This window comes from Lotus japonicus, chromosome 4 (assembly GCF_012489685.1).
Source record: "Lotus japonicus ecotype B-129 chromosome 4, LjGifu_v1.2".
Classification (NCBI taxonomy): domain Eukaryota; kingdom Viridiplantae; phylum Streptophyta; class Magnoliopsida; order Fabales; family Fabaceae; genus Lotus; species Lotus japonicus.
In genome coordinates, this window is record NC_080044.1 from 82247032 (window position 1) to 82258628 (window position 11597).

The following is an 11597-nucleotide window of genomic DNA, read 5'->3' on the forward strand; positions in this document are numbered from 1 at the left end:
TAGAAGTCAACTAGTCTATTAGAAGTTGGGTTAGAAGTATTATTTTTATCCTTTATTGCAATTGACCAAAAAAAATATCCTTTATTGCATTCTACAATATTCTATCATTTTTTTTTTAAATTCAAAATCAAATATATTAAAGGCCAACCGGAAAAAGGTTCATTACATCGGCATCAATCAACGATGCGATGGCTAAGGAAATCTCTTCCACCCATACCATATTGGCATAAGCTTCCGCGTTCTTAGCCAAAAAATCAGCAACAGTATTACCCGTACGACGAACAAAAAGAACAGAAACTAAATTAAAAGTAAAAATCAACAAACGACACTCACTAATTAATAATAGAACTCAGATTCGATCGACCATCCTCCTTTAATTTTATATTGACACGTGTATGAAGTAACCTTTAATTTTAGTGATGAATCTTTTAGCATAAATTGTAAGTTTTTTATTATGCATTTCAAAATAAAAGTTTTGTATTATGAAATTATACAAAAATAAAAATTGAGTGTTGCTCTAGTTATGCTTTGTTTCAATTAATTTATTAGTTTTTTTTTATTTCTCTCCAACTTGATAGGAATTTCTTCCTATCATTGTTCCACTTACATTAAGCTATAGACGTGACAATCACATAGGTGGCATCAACTCTTTATTCTTTAACAAAAAACTACAGCTCAAAGCCTCAAATCCACAAATCCACAAATTGTCCATATTCTTCCAGACTCCAGCTAGATACTAAATGCTACCTGACATGTTATTACTAAGATGTCATAGCCCATCAGGACATTTAATTAGCACGAGTGCACGACACTGAATGGAGAAAATGCATGGGGTCAATATGCCGATGACAACCATCAGGATGAACTTTTACTACAGAATTGAGCAAATTAAATATCAAAGAGAACAAGGACATGCTATGCCACCGAAAAATTGTCTTTTGACTTAAAGAACTCATATTTTTCCCCCTTACTTCCCTTATTTTCAATTGTTTCAACTAATAGATGGGAACCGAGCATCTTCTGATAGATTAAGGGATCTCTTTAGAGAATAAAAAGTGTGATTTAGAGTCACACATTATAAAAGACTCATATATACCAAATGTCTTACGATTTTGAGTAAAAATGTGGAGTCGAGTTTTTTTATGTGTCTTAGTTTTATTGGTCCATAGTTCTCATAGTTTCCCTAACAAATGGTATACCAGTGCTGATAGTTGGTGTAGTAATAGTGACGCTTCTTGTATTGAACGTGGTGTGATCGGTTGGCATGTCCCATTGACACAGTTAAGCGAACAATCATGCAAGTGTGAATAATTCCTGCAGAGAGAGAAAGAGCATGACAATGTGGTGGAAACTCACACTTCAAAATGAGAATGTTAAAAATTTAAGTGTAAATTGAAGGCCCATATTTCTCTCAACACTTTCATTCCATCTGACCCCCTTTTTTTATCGTATAAGGAAGTGACCAAAGACTCCTCCAAGAGTAACTCAATCTGTGACCTAAAGTGAAAATCAAAATTAACCTCATTGGAAAAAATATCTTGCCTTTAAAGTATTTAAATAGCATGTAGTCTTCTTTCACAGTCTTAACTCTTAACCGGTTTCTAAAACTTGTTTTGCCAACAAATGAACAAAGCATCATTGAAGATTTTTAAATATTTGAATCTCAATCCACCATTTTCCTTAGTGTAATGTGTCGCTTGCATAAATACTATATTTAGTGATTGATTATAATACAACGTTTACTTGATTTGTGGTTTTATTATTATCACTACTCACCGGTAAACAGAAGAAGGCCCGTATTTCTTTTATCAATATCAATATCAATATCAATCAATATCAATCAATCAATATCAATATCAATATCAATATATATTAGAAAAAAAGAACTTTCATATTGACGTGTCAGCACCAGATTAATTCTCATAAAAATTATTCCACATGTCAATTTGTTAGAGGGTATAATTTTCAATTAATATATGTTTTAATTTTATATATTCTAAACTAATTAATTGATATTATTTTAGAAGATATAATTTTCAATTGATATATGTTTTAATTTTATATATTCTAAAATAATTTATTCATATTATTTTAAAAGATAAGACTTGGTCTTTTAATTTATTTTTAGAATATATTAATTAGTTTTTATTAAATTTTCGATTTTTTATATTAATTCGGGATTTTATGAGTTTTTATTGTGATTTGCTAGATTTTGTTAGTTTTTATCTATTTTATTTAGTACCTTTTTTAATATTATATTTGATTGAGAATTTAGGTTGTTTATTTCTTAATTTTATTTTAATTTATCTTATTATTTATTTAATTTTAATTCCAGGAAATATTTTCTTTTATTTTAGATTTATTTTTAGAGTATATTAATTAATTTTTCTTGAATTTTCGAATTTTTAATTAATTCAGGATTTTATGAGTTTTTATTATGATTTGCTAGATTTTGTAGTTTTTATCTATCTTTATTTAGTATCATTTTAAATATTAGATTTGATTAGGATTTAGGTTGTTTATTTCTTAATTTTATCTTATTATATATTTAATTTTACGTCCGGAAAATATTTTATTTTATTTTACATTTATTGATAGAGTATAATAATTAATTTTTATTGAACTTTCATATTTTTATTTAATTCAGGATTTTATGATTTTTTATTGTGATTTGCTAGATTTTGGTAGTTTTTATCTATCTTTATTTAGTACATTTTTAAAGTTTAGATTTGATTATGATTTATGTTGTTTATTTCTTTATTTTATCTTAATTTATCTTATTATTTATTTAATGCTAATTCTAAGAAAAGAGAGTTGATTTGGTGCCGAGGATCCACAAAGCTACTATGGACACGCAAAGATTTGATAGCTGCTATTTCTACCTCTGCCACATGTCGCGATCAGGACAGAGGTTTGTCGTAAGATGATGTTACGTGAAGTAGAGTTTATCATGTTGTGATTGATGATTTGTGTCATTTCAGTTTATCCTTTGTTCGTAATTTAATCATGAATTCTTAAATTTCACATATTTTGTGTGTTTTGATTCTAAAGTTTACAAATTTCTGCATAGACCCTTTAACGAATTATTATTGAAGACGTAATGTTTTGATTCTTATGTAATATTTTTTCTATTGTTCTCCTTCCGCTTTTGTATTTTTTTAAACCAAATTTTAGTATAGTTAGAAATCCATGCGCGTGAAGCCATTCTAAACGAGATTTTGGTATAATTTATAGAAATTCACGAAACTTAGGATAGCTTGAATTTATATTCATTTCTCAAATTTTGCTCCTTTTTATTCATCATGTTTGAGCTGTGTGTGTATAAGCATACTTTTTGCACTGTATGTGAATAATGCACAACTTACTAATTTTTTTTTATGATGCACAGGTCAGTCAAATTGATGAAATTGAAGAGCTCATATTTAATCTTCATGAGTATGTTTAGCCCATTGTTAAGGTTGGTTCATGTTTTTCTCAAACTCATTAGTTTTGCATATAATCATGTTTTAGTATGCCAATTGGGTAACTTATCTTACTTTGCTCTATATATTTCCTTAAGTTCAATTTAAATTGATTGTTAGTATAAGTTCATTGGTGAAGTAACTACAATTATTTTGGGTGGGAGAATTTTTTTTTTCTCACATATATAGATAATTTGTTGGGGTGTGCACAATTGGGGCATTACACCATTTTTTGTTTCTTTTGACTGATATGCGTCTTTGATTTTTTGTTTCACAAGGGTTCCACCCCAAGATTCACAAATACACTAGATACAATTCTTCCACCACAGTCCTTTTAAATTTGTGAAGGATGGTTTTTTGTTCTTCAAGACTTCATTTTGAGTTTCTGTTTCAATCTTCATCATGAATTGATTTTGTTCTTCAGCTAATTGTAAGATATCATATGCTTCAAGGATTCATGCTTTTCTCTTTTTAATCAAAAGCAAAAGGATTGAGGAAAATAAAATCTTTTGGGGTGCAAAATATTCATTTATTGGAAAAAAATTACACGTGTCATTCTCAGGTTAATTCTCATAAAAAAAATACTTTTTAAAATTAAAGATTGATTAGGATTTAAGTTGTTTATTTCTTGATTTTATCTTAATTTATTTTTAAAGTAAAAAAATACATTTTTAAATTTTAGATTGGATTAGGATTCAGGTGATTTATTTCTTGATTTTATCTTAATTTATTTTTTTATTTAGTTTTTGAGTATTAATTAATATATGCCTAACTTTTTTTAAAAAGAGTGAGTTTGAAAGCTATAGCTTAAGTTAATTTGTTAATATATTCCCAAATAATAATAATAACATATGTGTGCGGGTATGAGCCGGTTGGGTACTATAGTGCACATACCCACTATTTTTTACGGGTAATTACCTATACCCAACCTCATACCCTTTTAGCGGTTTTTACCCTACCCATAGTTAGTATTTTTTACGGGTACCCTTTGATTTCGAGACTCATTGTCATCCATAGATTTAGATTTTGGCAAAGATTGATAGCTTCCTGTAATGACATTGAATTGTCTAAAGGTGGAGAGCTTCGAGTTGCTACCCACGGGCCACGTGAGTATAGGGACGAGTATATGTAATTTTTAAAAACGCGGGTATGGGGATGGTACTATCGTACCTACCCATTTTCATCCCTACTTAGTTGGAATAAACACAATAATATTATACTTTATAATTTATCTTACACAATCCTGATTTGTGCTACTATCACATTCATTTTTTTTTAAGATTAATATGTTGGTAATTTCTTATATCTATGATTTATGTTATAGTCTTCATATTTACGGAGAATGTGAAACGAGTTCCCGTTGGTCTCAATCGGGCTTAGAAGAGAAGTCCTTATGTCCACTTTACTCATCAATTCTGACTCTTATATTTCATTCGTTTTTTAATATATTTTTAATAATCAAAGTATTAATTGATGTATCAAATACAATAGATATATTCCTCGTGCAACACGCTGGTAAAAAATACTAGTTTAATTTAAAAGGTTTATAAAATTTAATATGTTTCATTAGAGCAAAGTTTAGAGATTTTTTTCTCAAATATCATTATTTTCTCAATAATTAAGACATTTCATTGTATTATATATTATTTTGCAAATTAATTTTCTACGTGAAATACAATTTATCATAACAAACACTTAGGTCGACAGACGTATGACCATCATGAATCTTTGTTTCATTTCTCTTCTGCCCCACCATAAATTTCCCATGAGAGATGTCAAGTTGTCACATGCACTTTCTGATATATTGAAGCAGCTCATGATATGTTTTGGTATTGCTTGAAAATAAGGTATTTTTTTGTAAAGTTACATTGTCGGCAAAACAACAAATTAAGCCAAGCAATTCATATTTTGACTATGCTAGCTAATTTTTGACGGCATTGGATGGACATTTGTATATTAATTTTGTGCCATAAAACAAAAAGAGTTTGACTTGCAATTTTTTGGTACATCGGAAAATTTTCACTTGCAATTTAAACATTAAAAGAGTAGAGATCAAACAAACTCGACAACAAACAATGCACCAAAACAAAATGACTCAATTTGCACTTTATACGTAAATCCATTTCTTTTATCAGTTTTTCACGTGATTAAATCATATAAAAATTTATATTTACTTTTATCTCATGAAAATTTCGCCTGACATATTCAACCAGCATTCTCTATGATCCATAGCTCACGGTGAGAGACTGAGAAGAATAACACCAATGTCTCACTTGATCAACCACCATACATAAATTTAATAATTTAATAACTAAATCGAATAATTCAGATTAATAGCTCAAATTCGGCACCGCCACCACAATCATGCTTAGCATGTTTTCAAATTTTATTCATCAAGTTAACAAAAAAACTTTTTTTGTCAAATAAGTGAGGTATTACAAAGTAAATTGGTATAATCGTTCAACATTTAGTTTGAGAATAGAGAAATAAAATGGAAACAGAAAGGGGTAGAGGATGAAACTACCCTTATTTGGTTTGAGATGAGTCGCATGGACGGACCCAAGAGTGGGCTAAAGCCACACCAGTTTTTTTCTTTTTCTTTTTAGCTGAGTGAGACAGAACAAATTATATTTAAACTCAATTATATTTTGGACTTAGGGTTATTGACATTAACAAATTGAAGGTACAAGGTTAAAAAAAGAACTGTGGAGAAAGCAATTTCAGCTGAAAAAATGAAAAAATATAATTGAAGAAGATATGCAATCATTGATTGGTGAATTATAACTTTGTCTCAAGTTTTGCATTAGTTTACTAAGAGAAACCAATCTGCAACTCTGCGAGCATTTACACTCTATTTGGTAGAGAAAAGAGAGATAGAGAAGAGAAAGTAGAGAAGAGAGAGGTTGAGTAGAGAGAAATAGGTGAGAAATAGAGTAGATTTGAAGAGAAGAGAGATAAAGAAGAGAGAGACCCCAAACATAGAGTAAATCAAGCATTCACTCATCTCTCTTCGATCTATCTTCAATTTGGATAGACCAAAAAAGTGGTGGGACCCACCACTTTTTCTTCCCTCTATCCCCCTCCTCTCACCTACCAAACACACATACTTCCCCCTAACTCTCTCTTCTCCATCTCTCTCTATCCAAGCCTCCATCTACCAAACAAAGTGTTAGAGTCTACATTGGTTAGTTGTTAAACGTAGTTTCATATTCGGGTGTGCCCACACTAGTTCATGGATATGTTCTGATTCACAAACATTCTGTTTTGACTCTGCTTTTCAATCTAAAGTTTATTGTTTTGATTTTACTGATCTCTCTAATTACAAGTTATTTTTTGCGTCTCACAATTAAAAATCACAATTTAAAAAAGAGAAATTAAGAGATAACCTAACATCAACATTTAATCCTAATAAAACCAACAGATTCTTCTAAAAATAGTTAAAGAGTTTGTTTAAATTTCTTAGAAATATAATTTCTTTATGTACATTCACAATTGTGTAAGTCCAGTCTTCTTGGACCGTAAGCTCTTCAATTTTTATGAGAAACTTTATCTGATGCTTTTGTCTATAATTTTTTTTTTAAATATTTTCAATATATTTTAGAATATAATTTCTTTTATATTTAGCCACACTAATATATAAGGTCTGGATCCGCCCCTGAGTAAGAGTGAGGGAGATCAGGTTGGTTATGAAGAAAAAAAAATGAAAATGAGAAAATAACATTCTTCAAGACACTTTTTATGATTCATTCCCTTATTTTTTTCTCGATCTATCATACTAAATAGAGTAAAGTACACTCACCCCTCTCAAGGTTTGTTAGAATTACACTCCACCCCATTCTTGTCTAAAATCTACACCCCACCCCATTTTATATAGATGTAAATTTAGTGACGAAAAATATTCTTCATTAATAATTAGTTATTATTTAAATTGTTAATCAATAATTTCAAAAAATATTTTCAATATAATCCAATAAATTTAAAAATGAAAACATCACAGTCCTCCTCATTCTCTCAATCGCGGTCTTCCTCCGTAAATTCACAATGCAAATTCTGCAATAGCACACTCGACCGGTTTACAAACCATATCTCGAACATAGGGAAACATGCTTGTGTTTTCATATTTGGTAATAATTCAATTTTAATCAAAATAATCTCTTTATACCTCAAATTTTGAAAATTGGATTGTAGACCCAAAAAGCAAGACAAATGAGTGAAGAAAATAGAGAAACAAAATTAAGAAATATGAAGTGGATCGGAGGTTATTATAACCCAACGATGCGGTGGAGCACCGTTTTTAACAAAATCCAACGACATCTTAAACCAACAAAGCGTTCGCTCGCAACTTAAAGGGGGTGAAGTTCACAAGAAGTAGTTGAACAGGTAGCTTTGGGAATGTGCGATTCACGTTCTGTGGTTTAGGTTGCAACAAAACTTTGATGCATGGTGGTGCCATGGGGTTTCACATTCTCGGACAGTGGCCGTCGTGTTAAAGGGAGCAAAGGCTTGGTGGTGACCGTTTGTGGTGAGAAATATGATTTGGAGACAGATGAGACGTGGACTTAACAGACAGAGTGGATTGTTTTTTTAAATTTAATTCAGTAAAATTATTTTCATAAATTAATGTATGATAGTGTATATGCATTAAACTTATTTAAATTTTAACTAATTAGTAATTATTTTTTATTAGTGACGAATTTGTTTTCGTCACTAAATTTTGCCTTTATAAAAAATGGGGTGGAGTGTAGATTTAAAAAAAGAATGGGGTGGAGTGTCATTCTTACAAATCTTGAGGGGGTGAGTGTATTTTACTCTACTAAATATATAAATAAAATATTAATGGAGAAAATATCTTCACCAACTGACCGTGTTATTATCGCCCGTGAAAATATCCCAGTTACCAAAACAAAAGTGAGGCATTGACAACTCCAAATCCTATTATTGTGGGCAACACAACTGAAACACTGTTACTCAAAAAATTATTATGACTTTAGCTGGCAGAGTACGCGTTTGTGCATTTACTCATCCATAAATTTTTCCCCTTTTAGTTAGGTTTAGGCATTGAGAGATATAGAGTGAGAGTATCAATAGAACAAGTTTAGCTAGCTAGCTAGTTAGCTCACACTCAATCCTTCCTTCAAAATCCCTTGAAATAAACTATAACCCTACTCACTCACATTTCATCAGCCTCCACACCTTCTTCTTCTGCATTTCCCTCTCAGATCTCAAGTTGCAAATAAACTACTCCTACTATAACCCTACTCACAAACTAGCAACTAGCAACACTCCATTCTGATCATACCAAAAAGGAAATGAAAAGGTTCCATTTGGTACCTCGTGTGTAGTAGCAGTGTGAGAGAAAATAATAATGAAGAAGCAAGTTACAATACTCCTAGTCCTTTCTCTCATTCTAGCCACACTCTCCCTCACCCTGTGTGCCAATGCAGACGCAGTAGACCCATCTCTTGTTTTCGAGAATCCACGAATCAGAAACGCATACATCGCCTTGCAAGCTTGGAAGGACGCCATTCTTTCCGATCCTCTAAACTTCACCACCAACTGGGTCGGATCCAATGTCTGCAACTACAACGGCATTTACTGCACTCAAGCCCTCGACAATCCCAAGATCCGCACCGTCGCAGGCATTGACCTCAACCACGGTGACATTGCCGGATATCTCCCGGACGAGCTCGGCTTGCTCACAGATCTTGCGCTCTTCCATGTCAACTCCAACAGACTCTGTGGGACAGTTCCACAAACATTTGATAAGCTGAAGCTTCTCTTCGAGCTGGATCTCAGTAACAACCGCCTCGCCGGAAAGTTCCCTGAGGTGGTTCTCCGGCTACCCTCTCTCAAATTCTTGGACATCAGGTTCAATGAATTTGAAGGGAAGGTACCTAGAGAGCTGTTTGATAAGGATCTTGACGCTATTTTCATCAACGATAACCGTTTCGTTTTTGAACTCCCTGAAAATTTCGGAAACTCACCGGTTTCTGTTATTGTTCTGGCGAATAACAAGTTCCACGGTTGCATTCCGGCGAGCATAGGGAACATGTCGAACTTGAACGAGATTATTCTGATGAACAACGCGTTTAGTGCTTGTTTGCCATCGGAGATTGGGATGCTGAGAAACCTCACGGTGTTCGATGTGAGTATCAATCAGCTCGTGGGTCCGTTGCCGGCGACGGTGGGGAACTGTGTGAGCTTGGAGCAGTTGAACGTGGCGCACAATTTGTTTTCTGGGAAAATCCCTGCTAGCATTTGCATGCTGCCGAATCTTCAGAACTTCACTTATTCGAACAATTTCTTCACCGGCGAACCTCCGGCGTGTTTGGCGTTGTCGGCGTTTGACGACAAGAGGAACTGCTTGCCGGCGAGGCCGTTGCAGAGGACTCCGGCGGAATGTAGCTCCTTTTTGTCGAAGCCGGTGGATTGTAACTCGTTTGGGTGTAAACCGTTTCCAGGAGGGGGAGGAGGAGGAGGAGGAGGTTCACCTCTGCCACCGCCTGCGGTGGTTCCTTCACCTTCACCCCCGGGTGATCCTGGCTTTACTCCGCCATCGCTGCCACCTGGTCAGTCTCCATCACTTTCTCCAGGTTCACCTCCATCGCTTTCTCCAGGTTCTCCTCCATCACCCGTTGTTGTGTCACCATCTCCGCAGCCACCGTGGTCCCCTACTCCAACTCCACCACATTCTGGTCAGACACCACCGCCAACTCATTCACCTCACGAGCCTCCGCCAACTCCTGATCATAGCTCATCGCCAAATTATTCACCTCACGCGCCACCTCCAACTCCTGAACATAGCTCATCGCCAAATTATTCACCTCACGCGCCACCGCCAACTCCTAATCATAGCTCCCCGCCAAATAATTCACCTCACGCGCCACCCCCAACTCCTAATCATAGCTCACCGCCAAATCATTCACCTCACTGGCAAACGCCGCCACCACCACCACCTTCTCCATATCATAGCTCACCGCCAACCCATTCACCTAACTCACCCCCGCCACCGCCTTCTCCATATCATACCTCACCGCCGGCGCCACCTGCCCATTCACCATCTCCTAGTATAGAACCTCCTCCACACCAATCACAACCATCTCCTGGAGAGCATTCACCTCCGCCCCCACCAGGGCCACAACTACCTCACCTGCCACCACCTTCCCCATCTCCCCTGCCCCCAGCAGGGCATGTTTCTCCCCCTCCACCAGTCCAATACTCTCCCCCATCACCGCCACCAGTTCAATTTACTTCTCCACCACCACCCCCTGTGCATCACGGTTCTCCGCAGCGGCCACCATCACCGCCGCCTTGCGAAACAACTCCCTCCCCACCTCCACCGGTTGTCTCAAGCCCACCACCACCTGCCCCAGTCTACGAAGGGCCTTTGCCACCCATCTTTGTAGTCCCGTACGCCTCGCCTCCACCGCCACCTTACTATTGATACTTTTGAGACCCACCTTCACCTTCCTTCCCCTCTAGCTACGAATAACAAATGCTATGATAAGACAGCATTTGTTCTTTATTTAGATGAATGTCATTAATTTGTCGTCAAAAGAAATAGACAAGAGTTTGCAGTCAAGTTAAGAATGGCAGAGAAAAAATGTATGTATAGAATAGAGGGATCATAATTCTTGGCTCTACAGAGACAAGTTAGCAGCTAGCAACTACACTTTGAGCAGCAGCTGCTGCTGATGCAGGTTGTTTGTTGTTTGTGGGATTTTATTGTTATTGCCTCTTTTATATCATACTACTATATTTTGAAGTTTTGTTTCCATTATTTTGCTTTCCAATTCTTAGTGTTGTAGTAGTAATGAACATAAGAACATTTCATGATGTGTATTGATTTTCTGAATTGAGTTGAGGAAGTAACTCTTTTTCTCTTATCAGCCTGTCAAATCTATTTCTGCATTCATGTTGGTGTTCTTCATTGATGAATCCTTATTCTTAATTAGAGCTTCTAATTCATTTACGTGCAAGATTTGATTGAAATTGAAATTTGAAAAAAAAACATAGACAGGCTGTAGTTAGGGAACAGAAAATAAAATATGGTGCTTAATTAATGGTTATTGGTAAATGATTAGTTAGATTTAGACGTTTGAGTATAGTGTTAAACGAAGAATATGCTTCAAGTTT

The 11597-nt window shown here is 34.7% G+C and overlaps 1 protein-coding gene across 1 annotated transcript; it reads left to right on the plus strand.

Moving 5' to 3' along the window:
- Positions 1–8429: 8429 nt before the first annotated feature.
- LOC130711462 (leucine-rich repeat extensin-like protein 4) lies at positions 8430–11347 on the plus strand. The gene has a single exon (XM_057561088.1). The coding sequence runs from the start codon at positions 8827–8829 to the stop codon at positions 10903–10905; it is 2079 nt and encodes a 692-aa protein (XP_057417071.1). The 5' UTR covers positions 8430–8826; the 3' UTR covers positions 10906–11347.
- The last annotated feature ends 250 nt before the right edge of the window (positions 11348–11597 follow it).